Source organism: Adelges cooleyi, unplaced genomic scaffold, assembly GCF_023614345.1.
Source record: "Adelges cooleyi isolate 19-005CV unplaced genomic scaffold, UGA_ACOO_1.1 ACOO_flye_CR_arks_rails_tigmint_CR_PRNA_247, whole genome shotgun sequence".
Taxonomy (NCBI): Eukaryota; Metazoa; Arthropoda; class Insecta; order Hemiptera; family Adelgidae; genus Adelges; species Adelges cooleyi.
The window spans coordinates 7,330,652-7,350,225 of record NW_026095912.1 but is presented as its reverse complement, the minus strand read 5'-3'; the positions used below and the strand labels follow the sequence as shown (position 1 = coordinate 7,350,225).

At 28.1% G+C, this 19,574-nt stretch overlaps 2 protein-coding genes and 1 pseudogene across 3 annotated transcripts; all 3 read right to left on the bottom strand.

The window, feature by feature from the left end:
• Nucleotides 1-699: 699 nt before the first annotated feature.
• LOC126837133 (uncharacterized) lies at nt 700-2,794 on the bottom strand. Its single transcript, XM_050570951.1, has 3 exons — nt 2,585-2,794; nt 2,306-2,443; nt 700-1,476 (listed from the first exon to the last, which is right to left on the bottom strand). Exons 1-3 carry the CDS (start codon nt 2,651-2,653, stop codon nt 1,231-1,233), a joined length of 453 nt encoding a protein of 150 aa, XP_050426908.1. The 5' UTR covers nt 2,654-2,794; the 3' UTR covers nt 700-1,230.
• Nucleotides 2,795-4,961: 2,167 nt separating this feature from the next.
• On the bottom strand, nt 4,962-9,951 carry LOC126837015 (legumain-like; annotated as a pseudogene).
• Nucleotides 9,952-10,063: 112 nt separating this feature from the next.
• LOC126837130 (legumain-like) lies at nt 10,064-18,597 on the bottom strand. 2 transcript variants are annotated; one of them, XM_050570947.1, is made up of 12 exons: nt 18,364-18,597; nt 17,094-17,239; nt 16,844-16,941; nt 16,684-16,765; nt 13,291-13,376; nt 12,898-13,039; nt 12,753-12,822; nt 12,559-12,677; nt 11,927-12,136; nt 11,699-11,812; nt 11,310-11,495; nt 10,064-10,518 (listed from the first exon to the last, which is right to left on the bottom strand). In XM_050570947.1, exons 1-12 carry the CDS (start codon nt 18,365-18,367, stop codon nt 10,411-10,413), a joined length of 1,365 nt encoding a protein of 454 aa, XP_050426904.1. In that variant the 5' UTR covers nt 18,368-18,597; the 3' UTR covers nt 10,064-10,410. The 2 variants fall into 2 exon arrangements, with proteins under 2 accessions (XP_050426904.1, XP_050426905.1); XM_050570948.1 differs by lacking the exon at nt 18,364-18,597 and having other exon boundaries at nt 16,844-17,009; nt 17,094-17,204.
• Between the last annotated feature and the right edge of the window lie 977 nt (nt 18,598-19,574).

Below are 19,574 nucleotides of genomic sequence, written 5' to 3'. Positions count from 1 at the left end.
TATTGTACACCAAAAATGTCGAAACTTGTCAGGTTGACGTGGCTAGAGTATAATTTATATACAGTATATTTGTCTATATTAATAAAAAACAGAATGTAAGAACTTTATTTTTTCTTTTTATAATAACCAAGTATTTTAGCTAAATCGAAAAAAAAAACACAAATAACACTAATTATATAATAGTTATAACTGCTGTTATTATTATTAGCATTAATTGAAAATCTAGCATTTATGCTATCTCGACAATTGGTAAGAAGATTATAGTTCATTATTATAAATATTTCTAAGTGTTTTCACATCGACCTAGATAACAGTGTCTATTAATAATAATGTTAAAAAGCAACTGATAATCAACAAATGTATACCTGCTGATGTAGTTGGTGTTTTTTTTATGACTTCGGCGGTTTGTGGTTTATGGCAAAACTCGTTACACCAGCTATTAAAATATCGCTGTATACTTACAAAGTTTACAGTAAAAAGTAATTAAAAAGTCCGACACTTCAATTCCAGGCATTTAAGAAAATAAGTTAACGACGACGTAACGGTGTCAGCAGCAGAGTCGTAGATACATTGCAGATTCGGTTACTCCAACTAAAAGGCTATTAGGTAAAAAGCAATTTATATTTAACCGTGTTTGTTTAAACAGTAATGAGATCTACTTACATAAAATTCTAAAGAAAATATAGTTTTACTTCCATGTAAGTGTCGAAGTCAAAAATGTATTTAACAATAAAATTAGACATCATTTTAACATTTGAGTGATTAGTTTTAATATAATTTCTATTCGAGTGTATTCCACAAAATATAAAACATATTTATATTTAAAAACTTATAACCGAATAAGATTTTTTAAGCTAAAAAGAATAAAACATTATTATAACTGTTATTATGAATATATATTATGTATGAATAATACAATTATAATTAAATTAAAATTTAATAGGTACACTTATATATTTCCTCTGTGCATTTGATTACAAGTTTTCAACTATAAATCTGAATATAAACTTCATATTTTCCTCTAAATAGTGGATGAGCATTTCTTATGGTTGTATGATTAAATTAGAGTGATGATAAACAAAATTTAAATGTTTAATTTACTCACTTATTACCTGGCTAAAATAGTATTTTGTTATAACTAATTTATACATTTTAATTTTGTTGACTACATTTTTTTAATATTAACGAAATTATTGCACAGTTAAAAAATTTGTTTTTGAAATGTATTTATTAAGAAATAAACAAATTAGGTTTGAATTTTTTAATGAATAACCACTCTGTATCACTAATGCTTTGTAAAACAACTATAGTCTCGCGTACTTTGATAAACAGTTTTTCTAATAGTTCGGCCAGTTTTGGATCTTCTTTCTTAACCGTGTCGATCACCTTTAAAGCAAAATCTTCGGCGATTTTTCTCGACTCCTTTTCTAGCTCTTTTCTTGATTTTAACTTCTGGTCACGGTGCATGTCTTCCAACTATAATACGATAATTACATTACCTAGTTTGATATCATACTCATAAGTATATAAATCAATAATATTTTTAAATTTCGGAAAAATTTATCTCCAGACTTCAAGACATAATAAAAAAACAACTGGTTATATTATGCTATAATTATACAGGATTATCTAAACTTTATTTAGGTAACATTATTCTTTTCTAAAAAAACAATAATTGTTTTAGCTAAAAAACATTTTAAATATAATCATTTTTACACGAAATTATCAAAAATAACTTAAAATGTTAGTTGAAAATATTATCCAAGAGGATAAATTTGGTACTTTCAAAAATCAAATGGCAACATATTATTTGATATACCTACTAAAAGCATAAAATGAAAAAAAAAGATTGATCGATGATTGATATTGAATAAATATTGTACGCCGTGATGTTATTTATAAATATAGGTACGCGTTATTCACCTTACTTCCTAAAAATATTTGTCAACTACATACAATATAATATTAAATAAACATTTTTAAATACATTATATGAAAGTTTATTCCCCAAATTTATTTTTTAATGCTGATAAAGAAAACTACCACACTATTTGATTCATTTTTGTTGTTTCCAATTAAAACTGACTAATAACAATATAATACCTAACTTGTAATTAATATTTTTCTTTTGATGTATTTAATTGCTAGGAACCTACCTAAACCTTGTTAAGTATTATTATATCCTATTTCATTATACTCATCATCCTATTTATCATACTCTTCATAAAAACAATGAATAGTGTAATGAAATTTAAAACAAAAAAATACCTTCCAACTTTACATTGTAGCTCTACATTAGATTTACCTTTTTATCCAATTCGGTAAGATATCTATCCCAATCTTCGGTGTGTAAATTTATTTTTGCTTGGACATCTTTGTAAAGTTGGTTGTTTGCGACTTCATAGACTATATCTTCGAGATACGCAGAGAGCGGTTTGTCATCCTGTAACGCACACATTTTGCAAATAAGATACATTTAAGATGTTTAATAATTATTTATCAATGTAAAATATTGTTAACTAGTAAAAGAAATAACGTAGAATAGATTAGTGTTGTCCAAGTTACCTATATTACTTTTTTTTACCTTAACGGGAGCGGCCAAAGTAGTCACAGCTAGACCCAGGGAAAATAAAAATATTTTTAAGGAAGACATGGTGTTCGATTTAATTCACCTTAACGACTGATATTAAACAAATCCGAAGTTAATGTATTTCTAGTTATAATTTATATAAACACAACCTTATTGTTTGTACATGATGTACCTTGGTCATCTGTTTAATGTTCACGTTGAATAAATAAGCAATAATTATTTTTTAAAGTAACGCTCTATGGAATTTAGCAGTATTATTATTTTATATTTGTTAAAAACACTCGTTATCTCTATGATTAGCTTTGAAAATAATTATAACCGTTTGTACTAAATAAAGCGTACTTTGATTGCACTTCGATTACAGCAATAATTATTGTTTATTTAACAAAATAATAATGAGCAATTAATAGGTATTGTGTTTGTATAAAATTAACTTTAATATTTTGCATGATAATTCATCCTTACCGTTGATACAAGCACGGCGCATGTTCAATACGTATACTTTTTTTTTGTATTGGGAAAACCCCTAAACGTGTAGGTTACTGTGTACTTGTGACCTCCCTCACCCTAATATGATCTGTCCTCATTATGCCTTGAATATATTGATGATGATTTATTATTATTATTATTATTTTTTTTTCAAGAAAAACCATTTGGTTCCGCAAGGCACAATCGAATTTACTTTAATAATGTATACAAAAATAATATAGTGTATTAGTTGAGTTCTTTTAATTGGCACGACGGCCCTAGGAAATTCTCTAAGGTGTTTGACTTTCATTCGTCTTACGCCGGAAAATCGTTCGACATTACCGCCAAAGGCATAGTGTTAAAAATAATCAATCGTTTATTTTTGTACCTCGTCAGTCGCTCTCTCTTAACACACAATATAAACAAACGTAATTTCTTCCCCTGCATCCGGTTAAGCAAGTCTTATATGAGGGAAAAGAGCAGTAAAAATGTATATCGCTGTTTATTTTTATTTATTTCAAAATATAAAATATATTATGTACTGTATGTGTATTCCGATGAATTGTTTAGAAACAAATAGAATTAAAAACACTCAATTGCCTCTACTAGTCTATATTTAAAATTGATTTGTTAAACATCTTTCGGTAGATAAGTATAAAGATCAAATACCGTATCTTATATGAGGAAAAGAAACTAAAAATAATAACTGCAAAAACCTTTATCAACAAACAAGTTTTATTTTTATTTCAACAGATAGTATTTTTAAAACAAAATTTTAATTATATTATTGTTACTTGTTAACAATGGGGTATGATCTTATCGTTTTTATGATTATAAATAAGACATAACTAATTAATGAAACGTAATTAGCATGAAAACGCTGTTTTTGAAAAACCATTTTGGTAGGTAACTCCAATATTGTATGAAAAAGGTTCGTTAGATAATAACGATAATATCTAGACTTTTTAATAATCGTATTAATTAGTACCAAAGTTTATTTTTAGCTCTTAAATTAACTAAATGTCCTAAATAATAAATAACACAGTATACCCAACGGACGATAATTCATTTATTAAATACTTACAAGTTATATAATTTCTTAAATTGACGTCTTCAAGTAAATATCATTATATTCATCTAATTTTAAAAGTCAATAATCAAATAATTGTAAGACCAACACTAAATTAAATATAAAAATAAGTAGTGTTTAAAAAATAAGTACACTATCATTTACAATATGCTATTTCACACCGAACTTTTAGTTGGCAGTAACATCTATTAGTTTTATTAAGATATGCTTTTTTTATCATTATTAAAATCTTAAGTATTCAAAATAGTAATCATCTTATATCAAATATTTTTTACCTATGTAAGTTACCTAATTTCCTAAGAATAAAAGGTACAAATATTTTATACCTCTAAATAAAAATCTACACTCCAAAACCGACGTCAACCACCCTCCTTGCACACACAAGCCAAAGTTATTTTAATTTAGTGCGGAGAGGGACATAACAAAATACTTAAAAATAAAAAATATATATTTCTGAAATTACATTTTTACATATTTGACCTATTTACAGTTAATAAAAATTAACTTTGATAAGAGGACGTTTATCTCTATACGCTATAGACAATTTTCACAGAATCTAAATAGCGATTCATTTTTATATCATCCCAGCACTGATAATAACGTTATTCATTCTCTGCATTGTTTTTTTCGTCGAAATATACCATACTCTTATGCTTAGAGATGATATCTGATTGTGTATTGTAAGAATCCAAGTCATAATATGTGACCAAAACTTAAAAAACAGTTTGTAATCAAGTAAAAAAAAAAAAAAATCATAAATAAAGCATTAAAAATAATATATATTGTCTACATTATATTTTATAAGGACATGTCTTCATAACATCTATTATAGTAATACTATGAATGTAAAATGCATTAGCATTAGGCAATCACACGAGAATCATGTAATTAATTAAGGACTAATGACTGTTTTGAATGCATTCAATGTTGAACATGTTACATCGATAAACTTGTTAACCAAGTGATGTGCTTTCTCATTGACTACACATATGTTAGCGAAAATATTCATCATAACAGGAAGATTCTAAAAATGAAAAAAAAACACTTCAGTAAATCTTTAAAAATACCTAATTATATAATTTATTGTTTTATAAGCATAATCGTATTTCGAGTGTGAAATATTGTTTTTTTTTTTTTTTTTTTTTTATTGATCAAAAGCCTCGGTTACAATGACCATTGGATATACAATACAATTATCTTATTTTATCACTTTTGATATATACAATAAATACTATTTATACGAGTACATACAAGTCAGATTGAGAGATAAAATTAACAGTTTTGGAGATGTCGGAATATGGACCCAGAGCTTCCCATAGATCGTCAGGCAGTTGGTTGATTTTTTTGAGGTCTTCATATTTTATATTGTTTTATTCAATTCCAGATTCATCATAGTTCCAAATAATTAAATAGTTCTTAACTTACTGCGGTTAGTAACTGCGTTTGCTTTTTAAACACTAAGTTGTCAGACTATTTTTAATGATCTAACTAATTACTAAAATTAGGTTTGTAACTTGCTCAACATTGACTGTTTAATTTATTATCAGATATATCACTATGATAATTTTTGTAGATACCTTTGGAACTGAAAAACATTTTTCAGTTATACGGCTGACTATACTTCTGTAACAGGGGAACATATCCATGTTTAGTGGAAGTTGAGCTGGTCTCTCCACTGAACCGATTTTCGCAGCAACTCCTGGCATTTCCTTTGCAACTTTTTTATAAATTGCCTTCATTATTTTATCGACTAACTGTTTCATCTATGACACATAAACAAACAAACAGATATAAAATATATTTTATACATTTCCTTCTAGCCTTATTTTTGCAACTTTTAAATTATGACTTCTGAATATAACTGATGATAATATTATAATTATATTGAAAAATGGGACAAAGATAACTATCATTCGAATCAACAATTAGTCAAGTCTTTACTTTTAAACTTAAAAAGTCCAATAGTTTAGTCAATGTATGCAGCAAAGTGTGGTTGTAATGATTAAGTAGTTCAATGACTGACATTCTCATCTACTCACATTCTTTTTTTGACCAATTTCTTTTTTCAGTAATTTCCTATTGATTGGGTCTTTAGTATTTAATAACTGGCGTTCCATAGTGTATTCGGCTACATCCTGTTGTCGTACTACGGACTAAAAAAATAATAATAATTTATTATTATTTACACAAAATATCGTATTATGGCTAATGATATATTTTTGTCATACTATTTATCACTTACATTGATTTTTAACGGATTTAACAGGTTTTTGGATTTATTAGCAGAACTCTTGCCGTTAGAGAATCCTAAGAACGAGGATATTTTTTCAAGTCCTACGCGGAAGTCACCATACATCATCACGTCACTCATAATGACATTAGTCCGGGTTTCTTGAAAATCTTTAAGCACCGGTCTTGTGTTGGCCGCAGTAGTCGACGAACATCTGCTCAGAGTTAGGATTGATTAAGGTTATTAAAATCATAAGAAACACAAGTAAATAGTTGCCAAAACAATTTCAGTCTATAAAAACCCAATGTATATTTCTTGGCCTTTGTTAGTTGTTTCCCATTTTCTACTCCAGCTTCTAAATCCTAACAACTCACCTTTGTCTTTGACGCTCTTTTGACTAGTTTTTAAGTGGCCTCCACCTAGTTTTCCTAATTATAAGCTTTGATAGTGGCACTAATCTAAAATAGCATCTTTTCACTGCTACTATTTTTAGTATTATATCTCATAACTACCAAGGCACACATTAACGAAATTCGTCCACCCTTTCAAGTTTATAATTATCTAAATTTAATTGACTCGTCCCAAGTTTATGTCTTGCTACTGGCGTGTATTTCGTTTTTTCCTCAATTATTGTTCGAACGTCTTCTAACATAATATAACACAAAGTTGTCAAATATCTCATATTCCAACAAAAAGCGAAATACCTTGTCCCAGTTTTCCATCCAAGTTATACTGAATAAATCTCCCAGACATGTACCATATACTCCGCTTTCTTCGTCGTAATAGCATCCCCGTGAGTAATCCGAAGGACCAGACGCAGTGATGGCAAGAACTGAAAATCGTCAAGAAAATTTAATTAGTTTTGTAGATGGATTTAGGTTTTTCAATATTATTGAAACTGACTTGATTTGTCGTCATCCAGCAAATCGTCAAACATCGAACCCGATTGACAAGCTTCTATATACAATACGATCTAAAGACAACAATATTGAACTAAATTACAGCCATAAATCAACTGAAATTATTTTTATGATAGCAATTACCTTTCCATATTTTCGGCGAATGTACATCTCTTTAAGCGTTCTGATTAGTTCGTCAGCGTAAAACACGTCCTCTAGGAAGCCGACCATGCCGAATCCACCGTGATCGACAAAGTAAATGAAAATATTATCATGTGGACCACTGTATCCGGAAAATGACGAGTGATTATAAAAAATAAATGTCCAATCATAGGTTCGACCCTTTCAACATCCTTTCAAGTCCTTAAAGAGTTTAGATACAAAAAACAGTGCTCAGGAACAGCATTGATTTGGTTGATTACATTTTTCGGGAAACTAAAACTACTACATATAAAGTATTTAAACTTACCAAGCCACCTACTAATAAAGCCCCCCCCCCCAAGTTCTATTTTAATAGCACCGAAAATCTTAATGCCGATACGATTATGCTCGTAATCATTAAGTCATGTTACGTATATATTATACGTACATTTCGACTACTCTGCCGGATCCAATTCCCGACATTGTATCTCTGTGACCTTTGAGAACACTAAGGAAGTAATTCTTCGTTATGTTCTGTTTTTAAAAGAAAATCAATAGTTTAATCAGCCACGTAGAACATGAAAATTGTCCGAATTGAAAATTAACTAAGTATTGGAAAGAAAACAGGCAAAAAATTGGAAATTTCAAATAGGAATAAAATATATTGAGTTACTTTTTTGAGAAATGTTGTTATTATTCAAAATATGAGTAGAATAGAAATAAATATAGAAGTGTCTCTGTTTTAAACTATAAGTAATAGTCTTTCATTATTTGTACGAAACAAGTTAATTCATGGTGCACTTGTAACATCATAATTCAATTGATAATTTGGTTTGGTTTAATAAACATGTCGTTCATTGTAAAAGTGAATTAACTCTTTGTAATTGAATTTTGGAAAACAAGCTTTTTTGTAAATTAGTGTATAGAAAAATAAATTCAGTGTTTAATATATTTTATTTATTTTTGCATTTATTGGGATGCTTCTCTATTATAATGGAAGATAAGACTAAATATGACTCCATTAGGCAAATGTATGTATTTTTAAAAAATTTGGAGTTAAACCACTTTTACAATGACCGACACAAATGTTTTTAGGTAAGTACTCACATGTCGGCCCGCGTAATCGACTTTCATACCTTTGTATACATCTGTTCCGTTGGACTGATTAATCAATGTTCCTGGTACTGGATTACTATATAGAAAAACAAGACAAATTAATTAATTTTATAAAAACATGTTATTACACTTTTTGTTGACAATTGTTATTACTTTTCATGATTTACAACATCATTGGCCATCATCACGATGATATTTTCTTTGGGAATTCCATTTCTTATGACGACTTGGTAAGCATGTGCCACATCCGCCTAAGTTAACACAGTTAACAGACTTACATGTTAAAAAACGGTAATATCACAAAATGTTTATATTTATTCTGTGAAAAATTGTTAAAAACATTTTAGTTTAGTTGGTACCTGATGCCTATAATTTTCCCAACCCTCTGAACCGGCCACTCAAACAACCCATTTTTTTTCCTGAAAAAATATGGCCTTCGTCATTGTCGTGTAATGATCCTTGTGAACCGATTGCCAACAACAATATTAAACACAATCGGTAAAATTCTAAAAAAATAAATAAATAATAGTATTTAACGTATTCATTTTTTAATACATATATTAAACTTCATAAGAAAAAATCATAAATAATTGAAGTTAACGCGAAAAATCATGTATACCTTTTTTTCTTTTACGTCTCTTTAAGTACCTGTGCCTTATTAGAAACCCAATATTATGGGACTCATTTTAATGAAAAATAAAGGTATTTATTTATTTCATATATTTTACAGTTTAGTCTGAATTATCGCAGCACAGGTCGATTGCTAAACCAATACGAATCGTATTGCAATCAAACTATTCCGAGAAACTATAATATTCTTAAAAAAACAGTATTTATTTACACTCTTTTAAATTAAATTACTATAGACGTACTAAGATGTGGTAAGCAATCACTTCAAACGGTAGACCAACATTTAAGCTGTTACCAAGACATTGATTATTATCAAATTAGGAAATATTTCATCTGTGAATTATTTTGTTTACATAACGTATTATAGTATTTAGTCGTTTAAACTTTTATCGCTAAATCGTTCCTAAGTGGACTTTGTGTATATGAATCAAACATAACATGACAAGCTCTTATGACTATGGTATAAAAATAATCAAAACTAGTTATTTTAATGTTACAGGATAATAAAAAAAACACCTTAAAGAATTTAGAAGAATATTTTATAAACTATTAGTAATTTTAGCGAAGGTCAGCTACTGTGACTCACTAACAAATAATAGTATTATGACTTGATAGTATATAGATCTCGTTTTTTTCTAATTTTTTACATTGATGCTAAAAGATGCAAAGAGTGAGTCTTTTTTTTTCTGGATCGATTTCGTGGCGTCACATATCCGGATTTTATAATGAGATCCAAAAAACTAAATATTGACAAGACTACTTTTTGTTTAAAACTGTATTTTTCGAACGCTATGTTTGAGATGGTTGGACAGTTTGATTTGTCTCTCTGACCCAAACAATGTATTTTCGTGTGCTTAGTACAAACTAATAAACAAATTAAAATTGATAAAAAGCAAATATTTTCCTTTTCGCAGTCAGTGGTTCATTTATTTAAGGTATAAGTATAGACAAATTTTCATAGAATTTAAAATTTTAAGTTTAAACTAATGTATAGATTATGTAATGTAAAGGATCGAAGGTTTTAACTAGTGATTTATTTTTGTATCAGAAGAACGTTATTCATTGAGCACCATTTGAGAAAAAAAATTGTTTAGCCATGGTTAGAGATGCGTGATATTTGGTTGTGGATTATAAGAATTTTTTTATTGTAAAATACGAAGACATGACTAAAAAATTTAAAAAAAAATTAATGTAAAATTAATGAAGTATTAAACAATCACAAAATGATTTTCTAATTAGTTATTCCTCATAACTGTGATGAGCAGGTTACATCGATAAACTTGTTAACCAATTGATGTGCTTTCTCATTGACTACGCATATGTTAGCAAACATGATTATATTTACTTTTCCATTCTGAAAATGAAAAAAAAAACTTCATTAAACAACAACAAGGTGATACAAATACCTAATTTCATTAATTTATTATTATATTGATATAAGAACTAACTATTAAAAAATTCTGAACTTAATCTTAATTTATTATTGTATAGATTAATTACATTATATATAATTTTTTTTAAATAATATGCTTGAACAATTATTTTTTCCCAAAATGAAGACGATGTTCGATTAACATTAAGAAATACCTAATCTATTAGGATAAATCGAAACCAGAACTTAGCACAAACAATAAAAATTATTTTTCATTAAGGTTAAGGCATGAATAAATATAATGTGTCAATTTTGTTTTAGTTTATAAGATGAAGTTAAATTAAAAATGAAATAAACAAAAATCAGTACTGTCTGTGAGAATAAGTGCGTCTATAAATAAATAGGAGAAATAGAGTTAAAAAACTACTTTTTTGTTAAATAAATTTAAGTAACTAACGGAATAAAATATAAATTAAAAAATCGACCAACTTTTTTTACACTGAATGAAAACCTAGCGGGTGGCACCGACGTTATAAACTCACTAACTTAGCTTTTTAAATAATGACTAATGATATGTTAATGATTATTTTTATTTCAAACATTTGAAACTATGATTCACTAATCTGAGTAGTAACTGCATTTACTTTTAAACTCTTAGTTCACTAGCTTTCAATGATCCAATCAGTTATTCGCACTAAGTTTGTTACTTGGTTTTTAACTTTGAATACTTCATTTTTTATTAGATATATCATTTTGTTATATACTTTAAGTACCTTTAAAACTGAAAAACATTTCTCGGATATGCGGTTAACTATACTTCTGTAACACGGGAACATATCCATGTTAAGTTTCAGATGAGCTGGTTTCTCCAGTGTACCGATTTTCGCAGCAACTCCTGTCATTTCTTTTACAACTTTTTTGTAAATTTCGTTCATTATTTTATCAATAGTTTGTTTCATCTATGACATAAAAAAAAAAAAATTCCAGCCATATTTTTGCAATTTTTAAATAAATATGACCTATAAATGTAACTGGCAATAATAGTAAGATATTAAATTTGTATTGAAAATTGTGACAAGTATAACTTTCATCGAAATCAACAAATTATCAAGTCTTCGCTATTAAACTTTAAAAGTTCTAACTGAAATGTTCATGTGCTCACATCTTTTTTTTGGCCAATTTCTTTTATCAGTGATTTGCGTTTGATCGGGTCTTCAGTGCCTAATAAATGGTGTTCCGAAACGTATTTGGCTACATCCTGTTGTCGTACTTTCGACTTAAAAAAAATAATTATTCATTTTTATTTTTATAAAATATTGTGCTATAGCTAAAGAAACATGTTTATGTTATACAATACGAGTATATATATATATATATATATATATCTTACATTTATTTTTAACGGGTTCAGTACGTTTTTCTTTTTGTTGTCAGAACTCTCGCTGTTGGGGAATCCTATGAACGAGGATAGTGTATCAAGTCCTACGCGAAAGTCACCATACATCATCACGTTACTATCATAAACAGCAGTCCGGGTGTCTTCGTATGCTTTGTAGACCGTTCTTGTGACGGCCTCAGTAGACGCTTCTTCGATCATCTGCTTAAAGTTAGGATTGATTAATAGGTCATCCAATTCATGAGAAACAATTAGAAGTGTTAGTAGCTAAGATTTTAGGTTAGACCAAAGTTACTAATAGACAATACGATTATAGCGAACAGATTAACATTCTCCCTTCGTAGTTGACAAAAATACTACTAAGACGACCCCACTGTTTTGGCATATGTTATACGTTATTAAAAACTAAAAAACCGGTAACAGTATAAGTTATGTGAATTTATCTACACTTATATTTTTATCTATACTATAAATTATGATTAAAACATTTTTTTGTGGTTTAAAAAAGATAACTTCTTCAGAATGGCATATATTTCGTTTTCTCCTCAATTATTGTTTGACCGTTTTTTAGTTTAACATCTTAGAAAGTTGACAAATATATCATACTCCAATAAAACGCGAAATACCTGTTCCCAGTTTTCCATCCAAGTTGCACTGAATAAAGTTCCCAAGCATGTGTCATATTTTTCGTCGTAATAGCCTTCCCATGGGCATTCCCAAGCACCAGACGCAGTAATAGCCAGAACTGAAAATCATCATGAAAGCAGTAAAATTTAAATCAATGGGTTTAAGTTTTCTTTTCAATATTTTAAAAACTCACTCGATTTGTCGTCATCGAGTAATCCGTCAAACATTGAACCCGAAGCACAAGAATATATGTACAATAATATCTAAAGACAACAACATTGAACTAAATTACAACTTACTATAAATAAACTAAAATTATTTTTTATAATAGCTATTACCTTTCCATATTTTTGGCGAATGTACATCTCTTCAAGAATACTGATCAGTTCGTCAGCGTACACTGGATAGTCATCTGGGAAGAACAACATGCCGGAATTGCCTGCACTGAGGAAGTTAATGAAAATAGTATCATGTGGACCACTGTAACAGAAAGAATAACAAGTGATTGTAAAATACCATATAAATAAAATGTCCAATAATAGTTTCGAGACTTGCAACACCCTTTAAAGCCCTTACAGAATTTAGATTTAAAAACTGGTGCTCAGAAACTACATTCATTTGATTTTTTACGTTTTGTGGAGCCTAAAACTACTTTAAAAGATTAATCACCAAAAATCCTTATTCGAGAACAATAATTATGCTCATAATCATTAAGTTTTTATTATATGTACCTGTCGACTACTCTGCCGGATCCAATTCCCGACATTATACGTCTGTCGCCTCTGAGTACTCTGTAGAAGTTAACCTTTGTTAAGTTCTGTTTGAAAACATAAAAACAATAATTTAACCCTTCATCCGTGTAGAAAACGAAAATTTACTCAAGTGCAAATTAACTAAATATTGGAAAGAAAACAGGAATTCAAATTATAACTTTCCATAAGAATATTGAGTCAATACGTATTATTCGGAAAAAAAAGAAACCAAAACGATGGAATGACAATTTTTGTTAAAAATGATCTGTTAGTTAATCTATATGAATATGATTATGACGATTGTAATATTCTATGTTTAACAGTTACTATAGACAGTAAATCAATAGTTTTTTACTGTGTGTACAGATCACCATCTTACAAATGTAATGATTTTATAGCAAACTTAATGTTTATTCTTGATAGGGAAAATACATGTAGTGAAAGTACTTTTATAATTGGAGATATGAATATTGATATCATAGGTGGTAATGTAAACAATGATTATATAGACTTAATGGCCCATTATGGTTTTAGATCGCTTATCAATATTTTCACTAGAACGCCTTTAACAGGTAACAATTCTTGTTTAGATCATATATTTATTAGAGCCTCGGAACCAATATTAGATAAGATTATAGCCGGTGTGATTCAAACAGAAATTACCGATCATTATTCTACAATAGCAGCATTACCATTATTTAAAAATTATGATAACATAAAAGATCCACTAATTGTTAAGAGAATAGATTATAAACTGGTCTGTGACTTGTTAAAAGTAGAAAATTGGAATTGCTTATTTAGTTTAACTAATGTAAATGAAGCAGTTGATACATTTTATGATAAAATTACAAATGCTATTGAGAAAGCAAGCAACTTAAAAAAAGTAAACTCTAAAAATAACAAAATTAAAGATTGGATGACAAAAGGTTTATAAACATCACTTCGTCGTAAAAATTATTTATCAAAACAAGTTAAAAAACATCCCCTAAATTCTAATCTGCGTAATTATTATATTAAATATAGAAATAAATTTACTTTTATATTAAGGGCAGCAAAATTAAATTATTATAAAACGAAATTTGCAACGATAGAACATAACCCTAAGCTTACATGGAATTTTATAAATGAGCTTACTGGATCCAAAAATAACAAAAGAAATGACACAATTAAAGGTAATATTGTATATAATGATAATATTTTTGATTCACAAAGTAATTCTTTTGATACGTCAAATGCTTTTAACGAGTATTTTGCGAACGTTGGTGAGTCACTAGCAAAAAAAATTAAAAATAGATCTTTGTATAATATGAATACTTCAAGTAATATTTCTTTTAATGACATGTTTCTCAAACCGATTAAAAGTTCAGAAGTTTTATATATTATAAATAAATTAAAAGATAGACAGCCTCAGGATTTGATAAGATAACTGTTAAACTATTAAAACAGACTGCCAATTTTATTAGTGAGCCTTTAGCTTTTATTTTAAATTTAAGTTTAATACAAGGTATTTTTCCTGATAAATTTAAGCTAGCTGTAATAAAACCTCTATTTAAATCAGGTAAATTCAAGATGTCTTCATATTATAGGCCTATTTCTATGCTCAGTAATTTTTCGAAAATATTTGAAAAAATAGTTAAAGGAAGACTTATTGACTTTTTAGAACAAAATGATCTTCTGTCCAAAAACCAATTCGGGTATAGGCCAGGCAAAAGTACAACTGGAGCTCTTTATCTTACAACTCAATTTATATACCAGAAACTTGACAATAACGAAAAAGTACTTGCAATATTTTTAGATTTAGCAAAGGCTTTTGACACGGTTGATCACACTATTTTTTTGAAAATGTTACCTAATTATGGTATAATAAAGGAAAGTTATTCGTGGTTCAAAAGCTACTTAGATGACAGAAAACAAATGGTCTCTGTTAATGGTGTTCTTAGCAATGAGAAAAATATAAAGTATGGTGTTCCTCAAGGTAGCGTGTTAGGCCCAATTTTATTTATTCTATATATAAATGAGTTATGTAATATAAGGTTAGATGGTTTAGTAGTTGCTTATGCAGACGATACTTGCCTGCTTTTCTCTAGTACAACATGGGAAAATGTTTAAAACAAAGCTGAACTAGGTGTTAACAGAATATTTGAAGAGTTAAATAGTAGAAAGCTGTCTTTAAATATAAGTAAAACGGTTTTTATTGCTTTTTCTATTACAAAGTTACCCAATTTTCAAATAAATGAACTTAAAATTCACTCATGTAGCAATGATAATTCAAGTTGTTCCAACTGTCAGAAAATTATAAGGGTAAACAGAGTAAAATACTTAGGTCTAATCTTGGATAGTAACTTACGCTGGAATGTTCATATTGAGAGTCTGGTAATGCGTTTAAGATCAATTATCTATAAATTTCACAAATTAAATAAAATCTTCCCAACGGATACAATGCGTACTATTTACCAAGCGTTGTATAAGTCTGTCTTACAGTATGGATTGATAGTATGGGGGGGCTGTGTAATAAGACCACTAGAAGTACAACAAAATTTAATTGTGCGAATAAGCTTAAATAAAAAAGTACTTTTAGGTTCTACAGTACAAAACTACAAAGAATTCAAAATACTTCCAGTAAAGTCTCTTTATAAACAATTTGCCATTCTGTTTTCGTTAAATAATTTAAAAAAGAAAAATGAAACTAAACGTGACATTAGAGCGTATGACTTTATGATTTGGTACACAAAGAAATAATTTGGTAAACATTTTGTTGATTATGTAGGTCCAAATATTTTCAATTCTTTGTCTTTAGATATCAAAAAAAGTATTTGTAATAATTTAAGAAAAAATCATGGATATTTATATAATAAAAAAATTGTTTTTGCGTATTTATTAGAAAGCTTATAAATTTACTATACTGTTAAATAAATTAGCTTATGGACATTATGCATTTATAGTTCTCTAAGTCAGAATTATCTAAACTATTTTAATTATTAATTTTACTAATTTTCTGTTTGTATCTGTTTTATTACATTTTAAGTAAAAATTGTGTTGTAACTCATTTACCCCGCCACAAGCTTGCTTAATAGGGTAAATTAATCAAAATTGTTATATTGTAATTTATATTATATTGTATAACAATTATTTATATTAATAAAAAAAAAAAAAATTGTTTTGATAAATTTTATTATTTCCTCAAAATATGAATGACATAGTAATAATATCACAAGAGCCTGTTATTAACTATAAATAACAGTCTTAAAATATTTGAACAAAATATGTTAATCACTTTTACATAACTCATTTGCCCAAAAATGTGCACTTGTAACATTATTATACAATAGATATTATTTTTTTGTAAACTAATGTTTTTAGGTTAGAACTCACAGAACCAGCGTAATCGACATTGATACCTTTGTAAACATCTTTTCCGTTGGGCCGATTGATCAATGTTCCTGGTGCCGGATTACTATGTAGAAAAAACAAGATAAATTAATTAATTTTATAAAAATATGTCATTTACATTTTTGTTGACAACTGCTATTACTTTGTATGATTTACAACATCGTTGGCCATCAGCACGATGATATTTTCTTCGGGAATTCCATTTTTTCTGACGAGTTGGTAAGCATGTGCCACATCCGCCTAACAAAGATTTGATCGCGTTTACAGTTATAATATAAAACCACAGACTTACATGTTGACAAATATAACTATCACAACATTAAAAAAATAATATTATTATATTTATATTTCAATGTAAAAAATTAGTAAAAATATTTTAGTTTAGTACGTACCTGTAGCCCATAACTATCCCAGCCATCTAAACCGGCCACTAAAACAACCCATTTTTTTCCTGAAAAATTATGGTCTTCCTCATAGTCGTGTAATGATCCTTGTGAACCGATTGCCAACAATAATATTAAACTTAAACTGTGAAGGTCTAAAATCAAAATCAATTATTGACTTTTAATTATTAATAGTAATATGTTACTAATTATAATTTAAAGTTATTTTTTTTTTATGCAGGCACTGTATTTGACATTCAGGTATGGTCAATGATTAGTGTAACTCCGCATGTAAAACACACAGGCGGTTCCTTTTTTAATTTAAACAAGCCTAATTGTTAACGATTTCTATGTAATACATCATAATAACTGATGGGCTGCGGGGAAAAACGGATCAATGTCAATTTTTTAACGCTCTCAGAAAATCATGTTTTTAATTTCAAAACGTAATACATTTTGCCTGTATGCCTAAACTTCCGGCGGTCGTTACCCTCGACTAATTTGTTTTTTTCCTGGTTCGAGCGCATAAAAGATACAATACATCAATACAAATAATTTGATACCAAAATCTCATTTTCAAAAAGAATTGACATTGATCTTTTTGCCCGCATCCCTTCAACTGTTATTACTGTACCAAAATGTCTTGAGTTTACCCAAATGTTTCCTATTTATGTATATTATTAAAAAATGTTGGAGATATAATATCTTACTGAGCCTTAAAGTTTATATTAGGAGTAAACATTTTAACTAGGGCTGTAATTTAGATAGAAATTATCGTAGGATTCAAATATTTGGATTTGAATACGTAATTTTTAATGTTTCGTATACTCGTAAAATTGTAAATTAAATGTTTTTATTAAATGACATTTTAATATATACGGTATCTTTCAAGTTTGAAAAATTGTGTAGAGGTCTGAAAAGTAATAAAAAAGCTAAGTATATAGTAGTTTTATAATATTGTAAAATATTATCACCAGACATATTTATAGAGTTTACGACTTCATCCATAGGTACTTAAAAATTGGATTTGTCTTTGGAAATAAATATTTTAAACAAAACCACTATAAACATTAACTGAGTTAAGAACAACAATTTTATCAAAAAAAACTAAAAGTGACAATTATTTAAGGGAAAACGTAGCATACATTAGGTTTAATAGATCACTCTGTATAGTTAGTTAAAAAAACACAAAAATATATAAGCCTTAATTGTCATGTGCTTGAATAATCAAACAGCTTGATGCATCATTATGAAATTATTATATATGTTTAGTCCTTACCCATTTTGGTTTATCCGGTAAAATTACAAGTCTCTTTGGAAATCGAATGTTATGCGCTTCCAGACCTATATTAAACCACCGAACCGAAGCTTTTAAACAAAGAACTCAGTTATCTCAAAAACTAATTGAACACGTTGAAATTCTTAACGACAATTAGCTACTGAAAGATTAGATTGTAAAAGTAGGCAAGTATCTCGTATCTATATCTTTAAACGTTTGTACACCTGTACATAAAGTCACACACACGTGTCTTCTCGTAAAAAAATTTACCTAATAGATAACACTTATATATTATTAATTAAAAATCATTATTTTGAAACTTATTTTGATAAATAATAAATGTATTTACTTATTTCATATATTTTACAGTTTAATCTCAATTATCGCAACACAGGTCGATTGCTAAATCAATACGATTCGGTGAAATCAAACTATTCCGAGTGATTATAGTAGCTTAAGAAAAAGTTATATACATATAATATTTAAAAATTGTATTTGGTTTAGACGTACTTACTTATGGAAAACAACCACTTCAAACGGTAGGCCAATGCATAAACTGTTAACAAAACATTGATTATCATCAAATTTTAGGATATATTTCATTTCTAATTATTTTGTTTACACAACGTTAAAGTGTTTATTTGTTTGTACTTTTATCGCTAAATCACTCTTAAGTCGATATTCGTATATGTGTCATTCCATGCCAAATCATCTGATCAATGTGCGGGTGCATTTTCTAAATGTTTCAAACTTGCAATTAATAGTTCCATAAAATCGAAAAATCGAAAAAGTGAAGAAAAAACATTTAAAACCTTTTCATTTTGGACTTAGACAATGCTATATTCAGTAAATTTGTTGTAAAAACACCTTAAGTTCACGACCACGTTACTTAATGACTAAATATGATATCAAAATAGAACTTTCACTCAAAAATTGTAATTCAGGTGATAATAATTCTATAGTAGCCAAAAATAAACTTTTTGAAAGTAATATTATTTGCTAAAAATTTGGACTTGCCGATTACCACATTTAGATAATTTAACTATTAAATTTTTAAACTTGGTTGATTGCTAAACCAATACGATTCGGTGCAATCTATATATTCCGAGTAATATTATAATATTCTGAGAAAAGCAGTTTTATATTTACTCTCTTATAATTTGAATTGGTTAAGACGTAATTTTTAGCTATGACCTATTGAAAGCCGCTGA